Here is a 20,935-nt window from a genome sequence, read left to right on the forward strand (position 1 = left end):
TGAGAGAGAGAGAGGAAGGAAGGAAGGAAGGAAGGAAGGAAGGAAGGAAGGAAGGAAGGAAGGAAGGAAGGAAAAGAAAGAAAGAGGGAAGGAAGGAAGGAAGAAAAAGAAAGAAAGAAAGAGAGAAAGACAGAGATAGAGACAGAGACAGAATTTGGAATTCAAACTCTTAAAAACATGAGTGTTAATTTTTTTAATCTGAAATTTGGAAATATTAAACAAAATAAAATAATTAAAATTTTTAAAAAGTTTCAACTTTATAAGTTAGTCTTTTAACCTCAATTTCTTCATGTGTAAACTGGGGATGATAGCACCTACTTAACAGGATCTTATAGAATTATTGTGAGGATTAAATGAGATCATATTCTCTGTAAATCTTAAAAGTGCTACACAATTATTAGCTATTATTGTTGCTATTGTTATAGTATATAATTATCTTATCAATAGTTAGATATAGAATAGTGGTACATGCTTCCTTGTGAACTCTGCAACTGGGGAGCCCGAGACTGAACTTTAGAGTTCTGAGATGCTATGGGATAAAGTCAATCAGGTGTCTGTACTAACTATGGCACCAATATGGTGAACCCCAGATAATGGGGAAGAAGGGAGAGAAATGACACCAAGGCTGCAGTTAAAAATAGAGCTGGTCCAAGCATCCAAGCCAATCTTGAGTGGAATTGGGCCAATAAGTGACCATTGTACTTGAAGCCTGGGTGAGAGAGGGAGACTGGATTTCCAAAATAATTGACTAAAAGGGCATAGAGAAAGGTGACACTGTCACCCATAATCCAATGAGCTGTTACCAGCTACAGCAACATTCAGGAATCATCTCCTTAGTTCAAGCCCTGCTATCTCTTACCTTTAAGGAGACATCAGCCAGGATGTGATGGGGGAGCTGGGAGTACATGAGCCCGAGCCCCACAATGGCTTCAAGCTCCCCTAGGTCTGCTGCATGTTCAAGGTGGAATACAGCTGATTCTTGATCCCAGGGCTGGTCTTTTTCACAGAAACGCCCCCCTTCATGGTAACGTACCATGGCCAGGTGAACCTACCACATAGACAACAGTGTCAGTCCAGAGGGCTTGGGATAAAGTAGCAATAGCTGCACCTAATAAGATTGCTCACCCCAACAAGGTAGCACATTGAAGCCAACCTGCAAGAGGAAGTGATTAGTAAAGGAGCGGTGTGAGTCTTTTGAGAAATCATTTATGATCAGATTAGTGCTAGATGAGCAGATTCCCCTTGATATGATGCAAAAAGTTTTTCCCCCTTTTTTTTTCTTCTCAAATGCACATCACCAATACCTTCCCCAAAATGGACTTCCCGATTTTCTTTTCAAGGTCCAGAGCATTAAGTCTCTGCATTTCCACAGCGACACAGGATGGCCTCTGGAGGTGAAGCCTGGCAGAGTTATAGAGATTCCATTTCTCCACACTGACCTGGAAGAAGAGAACGTAATACATTTACCTTTGAAAGAGGAGAGATGCTCAGGGAGTTAATGCATTTCACCTTCACCTGGCTGGTGAAACCTCAGCACAGAAGACACTGCTTCCCAAACACCCTGGGTTTAGTATTAGGAAAAGAGGAACACTAAGTTTTTAAAGGGCTATAGTAGACTTACACCACTCCATTCCTAATCACCTTAAGACAGCCACTTCAGCTAACATGGAAAAGATGGAATATTTTAAGCAACTGACAAAAACATTTGGTAACCCCAAAAGCAGTCTTGGGACAAGAACAAGCAGGGAATAGCTCTGACAAAACCAAGACCAAGTTAAATGTCTCTCAATTTTATAACCACTTGGGTGACTTTTAGCCAATTTCTCTTGTATTCCATTTTTTTTAGGAAATAAGAAAGAAACTACCACAAAAGCAATAATAGTAAAAAGAATCAACAAGAAAATAATCAAATCAAGATAATGGGTTCAACTGAAATCAACCCCATTTTTCTTGACCCAGAGATTAAAAAACAAGATGGACATTTAAAAGGGTTTATGATCTAGGCCAGCAAGCTGGAGAGACCAAGTTTCAGAATGGAATCAGCCCACTAAGTACGTGTTAGATTTGGTACAAAAGGTGGGAAGCAACACAGGAAATTAACATCTCAGGATGGAAACCTATGATGGGATCCACTTAAGCCAGTGATTCCCTGGTAGACTAAAAATCAGTTTGAGGTAGATTAGGTTTATTTCCCACCATTCCCATATGTAGACTCTCCACTAAGTAAAAAAAAAAAATCTTTAACTCCTCTGAATTCCCATAGCTCTTAAGCATTTACTATATTGTATTGTTATCTTTCCATATATCTTGTCTCCTCCCAACTAGACTGTGGGCTTCTTAAGGATAGCAAACACATCACAACTCTTTGTGCCCTCACAGATCCTTACAAAGGCAGGGCTCTGCATGCATGCAGTCTCAATAAATACTTGTTACAATGCCTTTCCTTCAGGAAAGAAATCTAAAATGGAGGGGGTGAGGTGGTTAACTCAATGGATGGAGAGATGCCCCTACCGTAAAACAGAGAATGCTAGCCATTTGAAAGGGAGTTGCCAATAGCTAAACAAACTAATGAAAGAAATAAGGATAAGCACAGCCGACACATAGCAGTTTCCAATTTACAAAGTACTTTTACAAACAGCACAATAAGAAATTCTCTATGAAGTAACGGTGTTATTTACCCTTCCATAACTGCCCAAACTGTCTTCATCAGATTCAGACTGCTTCCGGTTGCCATTTGAATGGCCCTAGACAAAGGCAAAGATTCAAATTATTCAAACCATATCTCTTCTTCTCTCCCTCTGAAGTCCCTCTTCCAGATCTATACCTATATGTCTATTATCTTGTCCAGGTCCAAAAAAGCTTCATAATAATAATGATTCATATTTTCATGTATATTTTCTCCTTCTGTTATACTGTAAATATATGGAAAACATATACATATATACACACATATATGGAAACATTGTAAAGCAAACAATTTTGAAAGATCTGAGGACTCTGATCAACCATAATTACAAACCTCTTGATAGAGAGGCGATTGACTTAAAAATACAGGATGAGACATATATTTTTGGATATGGCCAAGACAGGAACTTGTTTGCTTGAATATGTATATTTGTTATGAAAGTTTGAGTTTCTCTTTTTTAGTGAGGTTGGGGGAGATGGGAAGGAGAAAAAAATTGATAATTGAAAAAATTAACAAAAATAATAAAAACAATACTTTTGGAAATACTAATTTTATTTGGTGTTAACTGTAAAGTTTAGAATATTGTTTAACTGGAAAAAAAGAGATTAGTCTCATTTTCTTGGAAATTGAAGCTTAAAGCGAAGAGACTTCTGCAACATAATATTTGACCTTTGTCTGGGACAAAACATCTTCCCCCACCTCCTGTGAGACCCCACTATTTTTTTTCCTTCCAAAAAAGGAGGGAAGGAAAGATGCTAAGAAGTAAAGGAATAGGATATCAACAACTCTATTGCTATCCATATCCTATACTTTTTCTCTCATAGCCTTGTTCATTCTATGACTCAAATGTCAGTCTCTTAGGGTTAGAAGGGAATCTCAGAGACCATTTAGTCAAAGCCTTTTTTATGGTGAAATAGCCTGGCTTGAGTGGCACTGACTGTGAGGGGCAGAATCTCTTGACTCCCAGTCCCCTGCATCATCCTACCACTCTTCTATGGCTTCAGACCTCATGCTTTAAACACAGGGATTGAAATCATCAACTCCCAGGGGTTCGGATTTGGGTCAGCAATGAATTTTAGAAGGGAATTAATCCTGAAATAAGCAATCCCTTTCCTAGTCTCTGCCCAGAAAGTGCTGTAGCAAAGAAATGTCACTACCAGGGAAGGGAGTAGAGCTTGGGAAGAGGAGTAAATATATTTGTCCAGGGAGTTTCTGATTAATGATGGAGAGGCAAGACAATCCTGTTTTTTAAGGGACCCCCCCCACCTATTCATATCATTTCTTTCAAAAAGGGAAGGCTCATTTTATGTGTGATATGTGTCTTCTATCATGACATGAGCAATATGGAAATATGTATTGCAAGAAAGTATGAGTATAACCTACACCAGACTATTTATCTTCTTGAGGAACAGGGGGGAGGGAGAGAGAAAATCTGAATTCTAAAATGTCAGAAAACAATTGTCAAAAAGGAGAAGAAGGGTCTCATCTTAAGGAAATGGGAAAACTTCTGACAGCAGATATCTCTCTATTCCCATCCACAGAATGAGAAGTGGCAACAGAGGATTTTTAATTCTATTCCCCAACAGGCTTTTTTACCTTATCTCGGGAATCTATGTCTTCCAGTTCATTCCTCCTTTCACTGGGATATCCACTGTCCCCACCATTCTCAGAATCCTATGGAAACAGAGTGGCAATGGTGTTCATGGGAATCTTCTCAGGGTGGAACCCCAGGAAGTACTCCAAGGCTGGGCTTTGTGTACCAATGCTTGGTATTTTCAAGGCATTTTGTATTCTTACCCAAGAATGGTATCTTTAATCATTTCACAGATCAGGAAAACAAGGCAGGTTAAAAGGATAAAAAACATTTTCACCTATATCTGAGTCACATGATATACAGACATAAAGAAAAAAAAAATTTAGAAGTCCCAGAAATATTTACCATCTTCAACTCTGCACTGTATTTCAGAAAAACCTGGGAAGACTTGTATGAACTGATGCAGAGTGAAGTGAACAGAAGTAAAATTTATATCATAACAACAATCTTGTAAATGCAAACAATTTTTAAAGACCCCAAAACTCTGATGAACACAATGACCAACATGTTACCCATCTCCTAATAGAGAAGCGAACTCAGAATAGAGATGGAAACATATATATATATATATATATATATATATATATATATATTTTTTTTTTTTTTAACCCTTGCCTTCCGTCTTGGAGTCAATACTGTGTATTGGCTCCAAGGCAGAAGAGTGGTAAGGGCTAGGCAATGGGGGTCAAGTGACTTGCCCAGGGTCACACAGCTAGGAAGTGTCTGAGGCCAGATTTGAACCTAGGACCTCCCGTCTCTAGGCCTGGCTCTCAATCCACTGAGCTACCCAGCTGCCCCCGGAAACATATATTTTTTGACATATTCAATGTGGAAATTTGTTTTGCTTGACAACATGTTAATAATGGGGGCTTTATTTATTTATTTGTTTGTTTATTTTTACTTTCTCAATTGGAGAAGGGCAGGGAGGCAAAGACTATAGATCTGAAAATTAAATAAAATTTTAATTCCCCTCATCCTATAGCAATATGTTTGTAGAGATCTATCTGTATGCAGAATGGACCATGTATGCTGGTTTGCTTGTTGACTCCATATATGTCAGTTGCCACTGGGCAGTCACTATGGTGACTGTCCTGTAAGGCACGAGGCATGGAGATGGAAAATTATCAAATCGTAATTGCTATGTCTAGTTTAATTAAGACCATGTATGAGTCTTATGCATAAAAAAGAATTGCTGCTGATTTGAAGCATTTCACCAACTTTAGACCCTAATCCTTTTCTAATTAGCTTAATTCTCCCCTCCATTTATAATATAAAAATGTATAATATATAAAGAATATAATAATTTCACTATGTAAAGAATATAATATATAAATAACTACAAATCACTTTACCTTCCCTATGTCTTCGAGGGGGGAAAAAACCCTTCACCACCACTACAAGAATTTGAAATGAGGAGCAACTATGTGTTCAGTGGTGAGAGCCCCAGACCTATGTTGGGATGATTTGGCTTCAAATCTGGACTCAACTTCCTGGATAAGTCATTTAAGCCCATTTGCCTAGCCCTTGTCCTTCTGCTTAAGAGTTGTTACTAGGACAGAAAGTAAGAGTAAAAAAAAAAATTTTTTTTTTTGAGATGAACTGCCTTCTCTTTACTGTTTAACCTCTACCCCACCCCCACATACAAAGTCAAATATCTATATACATTAATGGAGCACAGGGGTTTACTGGTTTTATATTATAAGTTGACCCTTCAGGCTCAATTTGGAGAGGATGACCAATGTTGCATTTAAGAGTTATAACCGTTCTTGATCCACTTGACTTGTTCTCTGTTCAATGCCTGGTCCTCTTATTCCTGTTCCTCACCACTTCTGGTCTCAGACAAAACATCTGGCTCCTCTAGACCCCAGTCCAATGCCTTCCAAAGACTACTCAGAATTCTCTTGATTATTTGCCAAGTGCTCATACTCACTCGGTGGTTATCCAGTTGGTCATGGTCTTTGTGTCCCAGATTATCAACGTCACTGAATTGTGGCCAGTCTAGGAGGAGAAGAATGAATGAATACATGAGTGAAAATATTTATTATGTGCAAAGCACTGTGATAAATGTTAGATATACAAAGAGAAGTAGGAGCACGTCTGCTGCTCTCAAGAGAATTCATATTCTTAAAAGGGGAGAAAATATAGAAGGATGTCAGCTGTAGGTCATAGGGAAAAGCCCAGGGGTCTTTATAATGACAAGTAACTGGAGTTAAGCTTCCTACAGAAATCACAGATGTCATGGAAATGGTGATGGTAAATGAGGATGAGGTCAGAGTGTGAGGGGCCAGAGCCAAGGCTCAAAATTCTACCCTTCCAGAGAATTTTCAAACCATGATGATTCTTAACAGATTAAGATTGAAATTGAAAGGCAGTTTGGCAGAGCAGATAGAGGGCTGGCCTTGGAGTCAGAGAAACCTTGAAGTCACAGAGAAACCAGTGAAATACATTTTCATACCAGGAGTTCCCGACTCCAATGAAATCACAGGTCTTGTTCCTTCTATGCCCCCACTAAAAAGAAAAAGTCCTTAGGTACCTTAAGAGCTTATGAAAAACAATGTCAAAGAGCAGAAAACAACCTCTGTAAAAAGGGTGAGTACCAGCTGTGTGACCCTGGGCAAGTCACTTGACCCCCATTGCCTAGCCCTTACCATACTTCTGCCTTGGAGCCAATACACAGCATTGACTCCAAGACGGAAGGTAAGGTTCTTTAAAAATAAATAAATAAATAAAAATTTAAAAAAGGGTGAGTAAATGAGACTTAATAGTTGAAACATCTTTCACAGCTGGTAATGACTAGCCAATATCTAAATCCTGACTTGAAGACAGGACAAAAAAAATGGTTTAATATTCCAACAGGGGGAATTTAATTAGATTTTTAAAATGTTATTTATTTAAATTAAATTTATTTATTTTAAAGTATTTTTCCAAAGTTATATGATTCATGTTCTCTCCCTTCCCTCTTACTTCCCAGAGCTGACAAGCAATTCCACTAGGCTATACATGTGTTATCACTCAATACCTATCAAATTCGATTTTAGGAGATTACAAACTCACTCAACCTTCTTTTGTTTCACTTTTCTCACATGTAAAATGGGGGTGGTGGTAATAGCAGCAGTAGGGTTTTTACAAGGATCAAATTAGATACTGTACAGGGAGTCCCAAAATTCTTAATCAATACCAGCTTAGACTTTTGGGACACCCTGAATATAAAATATAAAAAGTTCTGCAAACTTTATAACATTACATCTATAAACTTATTATTATCCTTATGTTGTTCTGATAGTTATTTATAGGAGTAAAAAAAAATTAATCATATAAATAAAGCCTTCAAGAATCATTTAGCATAAGCCCTGTATAGCACCTCATCCCCCCAAAACAGTTTTGGCCCACATTCAGAATTGTGACTTACCATGGGTCGAGGGGAATATGATTGGGGAGGTAGACTCTAAATGAACATCCTAGTACAAACATCAACAGCATGGAAATAGATTCTGATCAAGGACACATGTAATACCCAGTGGAATTGCATGTCAGCTATAGGAAGGGCGGGGGGGGGGGGGGGGGGAGGGAGGAATAGAAAATGATTTTTGTAACCAAGGAATAATGTTTGAAATTGACAAAAAAAAAAGAAGAAGAATTGTGACTTACGGAGATGGTCGATTCTCTGGCTATGTGGTGTGAATGAAGGAGAGGAAGGGAGGGAGTCAAATGTCACATCACTCATATTTTCATCTCCAGAATTCTCTGAAAGGCGAGAAAGCAGTGGTGGACGACTCCCTGAGAAGGTCCTCACTCTTGGGCTGCCGCACTTTTCCTCTGTGCCCCGAACAAGGGTCTGGGCTGATTGCTAGGCAAGAATGTCAAGGGGGAAAAAACTGTCACATACAAAATTGTAAATATATTCAAAGTCTTTCCCTTATATCACAAAATTTCTTAACAGTGGACATCTCTCCATGCTGCCTTTGTTGGATGAGTGCCAAATACGTAAAGTCAATTCATTCTTGGCTTCTAGAAAAGATCCCAAATTACTTTTCTGTGTTTTTCCTGGAGTTTTATAGCAAATGTTTTCAACCACCATATCCTGGTCATGTCTTATTTATGAGGAAAGGCAGGTTACCTCTCCTTGTCCTTAACAAGATACTAAGCCAAGATTCTCCAATATTTTCTAGATTATAAAATATTTGTGAATAATATGAAGAGAGATATTAGGGCAGAAAGAATTCTACACCCATCTCCAACTTTAGCCTACTATAATATAAACATGCAACATGCACATATCCCAGACATAACCCTCTCCTCCACAATAAACTATTCCAACTTTATTACCTCTCTGGTCAGAAAATGGCCATGAATCGAGAATGGCAAGTTGTCACAGTACCCAGAGGAGGCATCAGGCTTGGGGCACGCAGATAACGCCCCAAGCTGTGTAACGAGAGGCACGTACCAACTTTATGGTCTGATTAACAGCATCCTTCTCCTTTGGCGAGAGGTCAAAAGGGGTGAGGCCCATGCTCTTGCATATCCGGTTGCAAGCATGAGAATGGAAGAACAAAGCCATGCCTCGAACACCTAGAGTAAAAAGTCCATAGCAATGGCTCCCCCAGAGAAAATTCAGAGATAATTCCCCTACCACCTCCTACCCATACTCTACAGCCAAGCTGGTCCTTCATCTTTCTTTTCCACTTAGGAGAAATAATTTACTCAATGCTAGAGTGATTCCAGGGGGCAGAGTTGACTCACTCAGTCAAGGGCAAACCCTTCCAATATGCCTGGGTCCAGTATAACCAATTTGGTCTTGCCACCACACTTTCCACATAAAAATCATATCAATATTATCTTTATTCTTATGAAGGCCAGGACAATTTTCTGTCAGATGGCCCCACTCTGACTTCTCATGATTCTAAGAGGCCCCATCCACACAGTGCCTCTATCACTCTCTTTCCTAGACCATCATTGTGCCTTCTGGAATCTCTGTTCTATTGTTAACAAACTGCCAATCATTTTAGACCTATACTTTCCTTCTTGAAACTACTTTGTATATATATATTTGCATTCCCCTATATGTGTACACGCTTGTTTCCCCTCAAAAAAATGTAAACTTCTTGAGACCAGGGACTGTTTTGATTTGCCTTTGCATTTCCACAGTGTGGAAAAGAGAAATTGGGAAAGCCTGCAAAAAGACAGGATTATGGGAGGAAGAAAAAGATAACAGCCTGATCTTTAGTTATCAATTACCATTCAAAATAGTCCCTTATTACAACAGTCTAGTACAATGGCTAGCACATGGCAGGCATTTAACTATTTTATATAAATAAAATAAATATTAAATAAATTAAAAATAATAATAATTACATGTTTTAGATAAATAAATATTACTAAACTGAACTGAATTGCTTTCTAAGACTAGAGCACTGTTATGAATTATTGGAGTACAAGGGGCAAGGGGAAGAAGATAAAAGTGCCAAGCCTGAAATCAGAAAGATCTGAGTTCAAATATAGCTTCAGACACTGTGACACTGGGCAAATCGCTTAACCTGTTTGGCTCAGTTTCTTCATCTGTAAATTGGGGATAAAAATAGCATCTACCTCTCAGGGCTGTTAGAAGTATTTAAATAAGAAAATAATTGCAAAGTGTTTAGTATAATGCCCAATATACAGTAGGCATACTATAAATGTTAGCTATTATTATCCCTATTATTATGTTTGAAATAAATCAGGATGTAATGGACAAAGTAGAAGCAGGGGAGTCAGATGTGAGTTCTTGTCTGGCTTTGGACTGGAATTAATTATGTTTACCCCCGGGGCTTCAGTTTCCTCATCTGTAAAAATGGAGCAGACTGGGCTAAATCCTTTCAAAAGTCCCTTCCACCTCTCCCATTCTACAATTGGTGCAACAAATCCAAATGGCCTTACATACAATATTCAGAAAAGCACATGTTGGGTGGAAATGAGCAAGGTTTTCTGACCTACCTAGGTTGCCATCTCCGAAGTCTGAACCCGTCTCTGTATGGATCTGAGGGTCAGTGTAGAGATCCCCGACTCCCTGAATGTCTACCACAATCAGCTGATGGCCAGAGCGTTCAAAGGTGAAGTGGCTGAAGGCCTGGGGGGGGGGGAGGGGAGGCGGGATGGGAGAAGAAGTCCACACTGAAGGTAAGAAACAGGCTGGCTCTGGAGCGTGGTGACATCTTGGCTCATTTCCAGACTAACAGAGCCCACATATAAATCTGGCTCTGCCCTTGGCAGAACGGCTCATTTAAAACTGCCCAATTTAATGGAATAAGGAGGGCTGATGTGTCTGATCGATAAAGATCCTAGAGTGTTTTGCCATTTCCTTCCCTAGCTCGCTATAAACTTCAGGACTCAGGTTCACTAACTTTAATAAGCCTCTTTGGTAGGAATCGAATGTTTAGCCCTGATAGTTTGTCAAATAACATAAAGAGGAGAACAAAGGCACCACATTTAAAATGATTAGATGTGAAGTTTATGGTGAAGGCTGAAACCCAACTTGATGATCTCATATGAAGGTACCCTGAAAGGATTTCACTCATTAACCTGGGAAAATGAGTTGGCTTCAGACTAGCTGAATTTCATTATTTTAACAAATAAATGTAAAACCTGTGGGCATCCCTTTCTCCCTAAACAAATGTTACACCCAACCTATTCTTTTTTTTAATTTTTGTTTTTGTTTTTTAATTTTTCCCATTTGAATTAATTTATTTAGTCAATTTAGAACATTATTCCTTGGTTCTATTCTTTTTTTAAAATTAATTTTATTGATTGATTTATTTTTTAAATATTTTCCCACATTTACATGATTTATTTTATTTCAATTCTCTCTTTCCTCCCCCTGTCCAGAGTCGACAAGCCATTCCACTGGGTTATACAAATACATCCAATCCATTCTTATTCTTTGTAAAGTAAAATTTTGTAAAGAGTAAAAGCTCATATTGAACATCTGAATTCAAAACAAAACAAAACACCATCTTCCATAGTCTCCCCCCCCTTAGAAAAGAGCTTGACAATACCCTGGGGCCAAATAACATGGAGAGAGAATATTCAAAGCCTAGAGGACAAATGATCCAATATGCTTCCATCTCACCTGTGGAGTTAAGCGGATATTATCATCCCGGACAAATCCTGAATTGGAATTGTATTTGATGTATTTGCCTTCAATATAATGTTCCAGGTGAAAAAGGGGCTTGTCTGCCCGGTCCTTCAACTCAATGATACACATCTGCATAATATCCACCTGGCAAGAGATGGCAGGAAAGAAGGAAAATTAGCATCCTTCCCTGTTTCCAACTTTCAGAGCTGAGCCTGGGTTGTTAAGTTTAGCTCTGCCATTGACTGAGATGGATAAGTCTGTTCTTATCGAGGAGTTTGGTGTCCCTTTCTCCCTAAGCAAATATTACATCCAACCTATTCTTATTCTTTGTAAATATTTTCCTTTATAATTCTCAGTCACAAAATACAAAAATAATAATAGCAAGCATTCACATAGTATTTTATAGTTTGTGGAGCACTTTATAAATAGTATCTCATTTGAATCTCACAACCCAAGGAGGTGGGTGCAATTATCATCATCTCCAACTTTGGATAGATGAGGAAAGTGAGGCAGACAAGAGGTTAAGTGGCTTGTCCAGTATCTCTCTGGGGCTCAGTGCTCTTAACCCTCTGAGCCACAGCTAGCTTATAATGATAGCACCTCCCTTCCAGGATAGTTGTAAGGACCAAATGAGATCATATTTATAAAGTGCTTCGTACGGGACCTATCACCTAATAGGCACACTTCATAAATTCCTGCTTGCCCCTTTCTTCCTTTCCATCTGTATTACCCCACACTTCAGTTCTGTACTTTCCCCACCCATATCCCCCCATCTACTCTTCATTAGCCCAGGAGTAGGGGGCTAGGAAGGAGCCAGCACACCTGCTTTGGGGGTTTGTGCCGGTTATATTCCTCGCCCCAGAGTTTGGCCTCCATCTGCAGGCGGACATCCTCAAAGTACACGTCTCTGTTCACAGGCTCAATGTACCTCTTTGCCACATAGTTGGAAGCTCCTTTCCAGTGCTGAGTGTGCAGGAAATTAGACAGCTTTTTCCTAAGGGGGAATCACAGACAAGGAAGTAACCTGGAGGAGCCCCGGGGCCTGGCTGAGTCCCCAGCTTTGTAAGGGACCCTTTCCCAGTCGCTTTCACAGACTGACCTCAGCAGCTCCGCTGGGCCACGTTTTCAAGGCCAAATGGTGGCCTCCTATCATGAGCAAAAAGAGGAGGAAGAGTGCTTCCCTCCTCAGAATTAAATTCCCCACTGGAAACCTCCTCTTTGCTCAGTCCCCCTTCCAGCCAACTGATGAAGTAGCCTCACTTCCACTCTTTCCTTTGGGGTCACCTATGGTGCTGGCAGATTCTGCCCAAGGTTCAGCCCCTCTCAGGTACTGACTCAATGTCTCCCAGTGTCAGGGATTCATCAAGACGGTCAGCAAAGCATTTATTAAATGAACCAAGCAGTGTGGTAGACCCTGGAGATAGATACAAAGACAATAAACATCATCTTTGCCCTCAAATAACCTATATTTTAAAGGGGGATAAACATTGTCCCTTACCCTCAAGAAATACATTCTAATGGGGGAGATAGCATGTAAATAATAAATAAATATATTCAAGACGTATACAGGACAGATGGAAGGAAACCTCTAAAAGGGAAGGCACTAGGCAGCTGCAGGGAAATGAAAAGGCCTCTTGCAGAAGATAGGATTTGAACTAAGCTTTAGAGGAAATCAGGGCAAATGAAGAAGTAGAGGTGAAGGGGCAGAGCATTCTAGTTATGGGGATCTTGGGGTGCAAAGGCAAAGAGATGGAGTATATTTAAGGGGAATATAAGTGGGCCAGTGCAGGTGGACTACAGAATTTGTGGAGGACAGCAAAGTATCAGATTGGTGAAACAAAATAACAGACCTCATACACAGCATCTGAAAAAGGGACAAAGTCTGAGACCAGAGCAATATCTTTAAACTTGGCTCCCCTTTTTCTTTCTTTACCCCTATCCCTAATCAGATTAAGTCCTACTGAGGAACTCCAATCTGAAAGGGGTCTGGCTAGAGGGGTCTCTTGCCCTTATAGCCTCACCAACTTGAAAGACACCTGGGATACCAGTACACAGTAGGGTCCTTAGGGAGAAGAAAGGGGAAGAGTTTTGGTTTGGTTGCAGAGCATCTTGTTTGAGCCACTTACGTCCTGAAACACTCTCGCATTGCTCCACGTCCAAAGGGCTGTGGACAAAGTAAAGTAGATTCATTATTAATTGTGAGCCAACCTTCCTCTTCCCAGGATCAATCTTGGTGTGCCATGCCAGGGGTCTAAGACCCCTCAGTATCATATGCTCCTACCCCCTCCCCCAATCAAAGAGACTTCCTCAAGCATCCTCCCACTCAACTCTAAACCCCCCCCCCCCCATTGGTGTCAACTCTGTCTGGCTCTTTTTTTTTTTTAAAGATATTTTATTTTATTAATTATATGTAATAACAAATTTCCATATAAGTCTTTCAAAGTTGTCCAAACTTCCAAATTGTCTCTCTCCCTCTTTTCTATCCCTCCCTTTCCCAGGACTGGCAAGTAATTGGATCTGGGTTGCACAGGTAAGTCTGTCTCTTTTAAAGACTGGGGACCATCTTGTTTCATTGGAGTCCTCTAGGAAGAAGATGGATACCGATCTCTTATTCCAGAGAGGACTACAAAGAAGATGAAGAGTAGACTAAGTCCTGGGGGAAGGCTGGAGGGGGAAGAAGGGTAGGGGTTCAGAGGGATGAAAGATTGACTGAAGGTGAGGGTGGGTAAGCTAATGAATACCGAGGACCAGTTCTGCTCCCATGGATGTCAAGGAGATAAATTCTTGACTGGCTCTTACCTGTGAAGCCATTTTGATTAAAACTTCATCTTCAACCCATTCGCCAGTGACTGCATTGTACCTATGAAGACAGAACCCATGCCCAGAGATTATTCATAGAGCATCAAGGAGGTGCATCATACTCTGACTCTGGATGGGTCCTCTCCTTTGCCCTCCCAGCCAAGTTAGACAAATTACCTTGGGTCCACAAAAGTCTAATGAAATCAGGCTGTCCTATGTTACAAAACTTTCTTTTATTTTTATCTACAATTCAACTTTTTCAATTGAAAAAAATCTTCCTGGAGAAATTTTTTAAAAAGGGGTGGAGAACTTACATGTACAAAAATATTTATAGCTGCTCTTTTTTGTGATGGCAAAGAATTGGAAATTAAAGAGACATCCATCAATTTGAGAATGGCTGAATAAACTGTGGTACATGATGATGGTGGAATAGTTCTATAAGAAATGATGAACAGGATTATTTCAGAAAGAGCTAAAAAGTCCTTCATGGACTGATACAGAATGAAATAAGCAGAACCAGGAAAATGTTGTACACATGTTTTTCTTTCTCTTCCTCTTACTTGTACAACCACAACCTTGACTCAGAAAGAAAATGAAGTCCTTGTTAACAAATGTGTATAGTTAAGGAAAAACAAATCCTCTACTGGTCGTGTCCAAAAAAAAAGTCAGATGAAAAAAAAATGTTTTAATCAAAACTGAAAATCTGTCTTACTGATCTTCGGTATATCCTTGGGAGGCAAGTATACCAGGCTAAAAATGAGGAGATATGGGTCCACTAATAATAACTAACATTTAAATATTGCTTTAAGATTTGCAAAGTGCTTTACAAATCTCATCTCATTTGATTCTCCCAACAATCTTGTGAGGGAACTATGGTTATCTCCAATTCACCTATGAGAAAAGTAAGGCAAACAGAGATTATTAAGTGACTTGCCTAAGGTCCCAGTTAATTTCTGAGGTAAATTTGAACTCTGGGCTTCTGGTCCAGCACTATCTAATGGGCTACCTCACAGCTGCCTTACCAAGGTGAGAATTAGTTCCCTGAGAGGGGCCTCTCTGAGTCTCAGTGTCGAAAATGCCAGAAATGACATCTATGCAGTCTACCTCATAAAAGTATGTTTCAAATGAGATAAAAGTAAAATGGCTGTTTAATGCTGGTGTACACGGGTATTAAAGCAGTTAAATGTTTCAAGCTAGGTCATATTTCTGTCTGATTTTCACTATATAAATCCTTAAATGACTTTAAAGGATTTCAAAGAGCTTAATCAAGATTATCCCATTTTATCTTCAGTAAGTAGAAAAACATTTCATAAATGAGGACTCTAATGCTCAAAGAGGGCAAGTGACTTGCCCAAGGGGGTATCATGTTAGTAAGAAGCAGAGCTAGGACTGATTCCAGTAATTGGAGGACCAAAAGAGTTACCATTAATGGAACAATGCCAGCTCGGAGGGAATACTCTCATAGCTCCACCCTCTAATGGATCTGTCCTTGTCACTGTGCTGTTTAGAATTTTTATTTGGTTTCTGGAATGGGAAGACGGTACAATTGATAAGCTTATCACTTTAGGGATGATACAAAGTTCTGAAGGTTACTGGATGACATCTTTTGAAGTCAAGTGGCTCTGATGTAGTTAACAGGCTAAATGTCAGGCTGATCTAAACATAAATTAAATTTCATGGTTATAAATAAAGTCCTACAGTTGAGGTAGGAAAAAAAATCAATTTTGCAACTATATGTTGGAGAGATATGCCCAACAATAAAACACGGAAGCCAGAGAAGTTAATAGCAAAAAGACCAGAGCATGAGAAGCGGTGGTCTTACTATATCCAGAGCCCAGGAGAGCTGACACCAGAACCAGGATGCTCAGTGCTGGGCACTGATAAGAAAGAAGAGAGAAGAGACAGAAGGAGGTGATCAGATCGGGCTCCGCTTGAGATCAGACAAGATAATTAAGTCGGGGAGAAAAAGGAGAACCGTGAAAAAGACCTCTTTTGCACTGAGTCACTTTACATTTATGCAGATTCATTTTATATTTATGTGTTATTTTCCTCAGTAGGAAGATAAGCTTTTTTTATGTAGGAATTGTTTCATTTTATGGGGTACTTGTTGTCCTAGCACAGTGCCTGGAAATATTTGGTGCTTAATAAATCCTAAATAATTGAGTGACTGGTCCTAGTATCAGAAGGATTAGATTTGCTCTGCTTTGTCCCAGGGAGCGGTAGCTGTAGAGAAGTGGACTGATAGGCTGGCTAGAAAGAAACAAGTTCTTAACAATCAGAAATGCCTCTTCCTCGAAGATGACTGGTTGCCTTGGGAGGTCATCAGGACCAAAAGGCTGGATGACTGCTTGAAGGGGGATAGTATAGCATCAGTCAGATACAAGTTGGATTTGGGAGCCTCTGGCTGATTCAACCCTGAGATTTTTTGAGTCCAAGTCCTCCAATATTAATATTGATATCCTTCCACAAAATCATGCTCTCTCCCTGTATATGCATATTACTACTACAATATATACCACAGGATTACTTGGGTCAGAACTCCACCCTTCCATAGTAGGGCAGATGGCATAATGTAGGTTTATTTGCTTTACAAAGAAACAATAAGAATTCTATGGAGACACTTGAGACAGTTAAGTGATTTAGTGAACAGGACACTAAGACATTTTTTTTTAAAACTCTTACCTTCCATCTTGGAATCACTACTATGTATTGGTTCCAAGGCAGAAGAGTGGTAAGGGCTAAGCAATGGGGGTTAAAGTGACTTGCCCAGGGTCACACAGCTGGGCAGTGTCTGAGGCCAGATTTGAACTCAGAATCTCCAGTCTCTAGGCCTGGCTCTCAATTCACTGAGCCACCCAGCAGCCCCCAACACTAAGACTTTTAGAATGAGGAAGACATAGATTTGAATTTCTAGATACCAAATATTTGTTTGACTGGGTAAATCAATGACAATCTCTCCACCTTCATTACTTCATCTGTAAAAAGGAACACTCTTAACCCCACCAGATTTCTGTGATGATCCAACTATCATATTTGAAAACGTTTTGCAAACCTTAGAGCAGTTTATAAACATTATTTTTTATCATTATTTCTATTATGTAAATCATCTTCAGTGTGTCTGTCAAACTAGGACATACTTTCTGGGCTTAATTTTTCCATTCTCTCGCTGATTCAGGTCTTTCCAAATCTTTAGGAGTTTTCAGCCCTCAAATGTTAATTAACTTTGGCTTTAAATCTGATTTGGGCTTCATCCAGGCAAGTTGGTCAAGGAAAAGAACCTCACAGGCTGTCCCTGGATCTATCTGTACCCAGTACAAAACCACACCCTTGTTTCCCTTAGGGAAGACCCAAAACACTCCTTTCTTCATTCAAATAAGAACTAGTTATTGAAAATTCCCAGCCAGAATGACAGCTTGGGAATTTAGGGGTGGGGTAGGGCTGGGGACATGAGGTTGTTGGTTTTTTTTCTTAAACAAGTTCCACCATTTTAGTCAAAATTGCTACATTGGAAGAGAACATTTAGATCCACAGTTGGGAAAACTTCTTAAATCATGGAAGGGAGGAAAATCCAGAAAAACAATCCTATCAAAATGCCAGAATAAAATTTGATGAACTCTTGAAAAACTATTTCTGTTCTCCGAAGGAAGCCCAGAAAGAATTCTAGCCATGTACATGGAGTACACTAGCAGCCTGGCACAACTTTGAAAGTCACACAGTCAGCTGGAGCGACGCTGGAACCTTCTACCTATGGTCCAGTAGAGAAGTGAAGAGCTCAGAGTGCAGGATGAGACACTGGGGTGGGGATGGGGGTGGGGAGATGGGATGGGGGAGGGGGGGCCGCATATTATTCTGCATAGCTGAAAAGAATAGCAAGTTCTCCAAAGTAGAAATTCCATTTCATGATCAGTCCTCATTTTTTCTCTTCTGTAATATATATGGAAGTGCTCATTTTTACCCAGAGGCAGCGCGATCTTGGGCAAGTCTCCATGTTTCCCATCTTTAAAATGAGGGCACAACATCTGGAGTACTTCTCTCACAGGGCACAATCAGATCAGGAAAGGGAACAGAGTGTAATTTCACTGGATAATGAGTAAAGCTTATACCAATGTTGCTCTTCATTTGTTTTGGTCACGTCCAACTCTTTGTGACCCATTGTGGGGTTTTCTTGGCAAAGACACTGGAGTGGTTTGCCATTTCCTTCTCTGGCTCATTTTACAAATGAAGAAACTGAGGCAAACAGGTTAAGCCCAGTGCTCTGTCTATCCATTGCACCATCTAATGGCCCTATCAATCCAATTCAGCAAATTCTCAGCAATATAAAACGTCTTACAGAGTTGCCTAAAGCCCTGAGAGGTTAAGTTAAAGTTAAGCCTTATTTTGCTATTTTGTCAGAGGTGAGATTTGAATCTGAGTCTTCCTAAATACAAGCCCAATGCTGCTGGAGGAATATGGCATTACTCAGACATTCTCCCTCTTAAACTGAGTAACACTGAATATGTTGAGAACATCTGCTGCCTCCAGATTCTCTCCCAAAATTTCTGATTACTTTTAGAGAAAAGAAATAAAGGAATCCCTTCCACAAAGTGAATTTTCCCATCGCAGTTTAGATATATCATGGTCAGCATAAGAAATTAAATTAGAATTTTGGGGGAGTGTTGGGGAAGCCACACGTAACACCCAAAGGCCAAGAGATGACAGAAAAAGTTAGAAACTCAGAAATGTATAAAATATATGTATAGTATTATATAATATAAATATATTTTATCATTTCATAGCATAAATAGAATTTCTTTTCTAATACATAATTTTTTTAAAGTTAAAATAAGTAAAAATGTAAAGTTGCAAAAAATGGCTAGAAATCTAGAGATATCTCCAAATTAACCTACTTAGAACCCATGTCCAAACACTTAACCCAAAGTTTACAATCTGTACTGTAAACACCCCATAAAAGAAAAAGAATTCAGACTTCTTGGTATGAAAGGAGGGTCAAAAATTTTATTTGGATTTTCCAGATCTCAGGGGTATCATGTTTCTAATTTCCATGATGTGGAAGGGACACCTATAAATATTTTTTTTCATTCTGAACTTCTTGTTGTTTAGTCATGTTCAAGTCTTTGGGGTCTTCTTGGCAAAGATACTGGAGTGGTTTGTCATTTCCTCCTCTAGTTCATTTTACAAATGAGAAAACTAAGGCAAACAAGGTGAAGTGACTTGCCCAGAGTCATACAGCTAGGAAGTATCTGAGGCTGAATTTAAACTCAGATCTTCCTGACTCTAGAGCCCAGCACTCTATCCATTGAATCATCTAGCTGCCTCATTCTGAACTTAAACAACAAATAAATGAAGATTTCCACATACTTAGAAGAGCCTGCTTCTGACAGTGGCCCTCAATCCATTACACCAAGTTACCTCTCAATTAAGCCTCAAATCAGATAATATTTTAAAGTTTGCAAAACATTATGTAAATGGAAGCTATTACTTAACATGCTAGAAGTATTGAAAGGGGACAGGATGCCATCTACAAAGAGGAGAGAACATCTGGAAGGCTGGGCAACTTAATGTGATGATTACAGGGAAAGTGACAGATGAGAGTTGCTATTTAGGAAAAAAAAGCAACTAAAGAGACAAGCCAGGCTGAGATGATTAAGGATCAAATCATGCCATGCACAGGGGCTGTCTTAGCAGAGAAAAAATTTTAATAGATAAAAATAATGTTCTTATTTTGACTTAAGATATCAAGAGGATTTCCCCGAGATTCGATCAGTCATTCTGAATTTAACAAATAAAAAGATCAGAAAAATTTTATGTTCATAGCCGTCCTGGATTACTGTTTTCTTGTGATGGAGGGGCTTATGTAGCTCAATGAAACTGAGCTATGCTGTTAACCAAGATCGACAAAAGGTAATGCATTGGGGAAGGAAATAGCAAACCACTCCAGTACTTTGCCAAGAAAACCCCATGGACAGAAAGAAGTCCAGAGGGTCGTGAAGAGCTGGACACAACAGAACAACAATAACAACATGCTCTCCCACAAAAAAGAAGGGAAAAAAGGCAACAATGCCACACAAAAAGATTAATTTTCAGAGGTCAGAAACAAAATCAATTTTTGAAAATTAAAAGACATGGCATCATACTTGTGGAGGAAGACTATATATGGGCAGGTCTGATAGGGTAAGTTGTAGTGGGAAGTCATAACAAAGACAGGCAGTGATTCTGAGCATTAGGTTATATTTACAGTCTCAGAGAATTTCAGAGAATCTGTCTTACAGATGAGGAAACTGAGGGCGAGAAACGAGTGATTTTTCCCAAGAGCTAGTTAGTGGCAAAACAAGGACTAGACTCTCAAATTCAATGAGGGTATAATTTCTACTTTCCCAAATGGCCTCTCTCCACCAGGAGAGAAACAAGAAACTGGGCAAGGCACACTGAACAAGACATGCTAATAACTCAGGGAGCCTGATCGATAAAGGTCTAAAACTGGGAGAAAAGAAAATCTTCCTTCCCTCTTTTAACTCCCCTTATAGCTATGGTTTCTGCTAGTAAAAAAATAATTCAAACTTAGAAAGAATAGGGAACCCAGGGTGAGGAGAGCTCTGTTTGAGAGGAGGTGGGCATGCTCCTCAAGCAGGGTACCCCATTTTTCATTACAGAATACAGAAGAAGCTAAAAGTAGAGAAAATGTGAGGAATATAGGGGCTGGGAACCAAATCAGCTTAGCTTTAGCCCTGGGTAGAGGAAACCAACTCTG

The 20,935-nt window shown here is 39.5% G+C and overlaps 1 protein-coding gene across 2 annotated transcripts in view; it reads right to left on the reverse strand.

Moving 5' to 3' along the window:
• EEF2K (eukaryotic elongation factor 2 kinase) overlaps window positions 1–20,935 on the reverse strand; it is a 69,445-nt gene that overhangs the window by 16,107 nt on the left and 32,403 nt on the right. Inside the window, exons 4-15 of one of the 2 annotated variants that reach the window (XM_001366833.4) lie at window positions 14,188–14,248; window positions 13,515–13,552; window positions 12,211–12,382; window positions 11,383–11,532; window positions 10,251–10,383; window positions 8,725–8,849; window positions 7,929–8,127; window positions 6,211–6,278; window positions 4,283–4,360; window positions 2,679–2,744; window positions 1,305–1,439; window positions 860–1,048 (exon numbers count right to left, since the gene is read on the reverse strand). In XM_001366833.4, the coding sequence (XP_001366870.1) occupies window positions 860–1,048; window positions 1,305–1,439; window positions 2,679–2,744; window positions 4,283–4,360; window positions 6,211–6,278; window positions 7,929–8,127; window positions 8,725–8,849; window positions 10,251–10,383; window positions 11,383–11,532; window positions 12,211–12,382; window positions 13,515–13,552; window positions 14,188–14,248 (1,414 nt within the window). The remainder of the gene's footprint in view (window positions 1–859; window positions 1,049–1,304; window positions 1,440–2,678; window positions 2,745–4,282; window positions 4,361–6,210; window positions 6,279–7,928; window positions 8,128–8,724; window positions 8,850–10,250; window positions 10,384–11,382; window positions 11,533–12,210; window positions 12,383–13,514; window positions 13,553–14,187; window positions 14,249–20,935) is intronic. The other variant, XM_007498241.3, reaches the window with a different exon arrangement.

The sequence above is a fragment of the Monodelphis domestica genome, chromosome 7 (assembly GCF_027887165.1).
Source record: "Monodelphis domestica isolate mMonDom1 chromosome 7, mMonDom1.pri, whole genome shotgun sequence".
In the NCBI taxonomy this organism is placed as follows: domain Eukaryota; kingdom Metazoa; phylum Chordata; class Mammalia; order Didelphimorphia; family Didelphidae; genus Monodelphis; species Monodelphis domestica.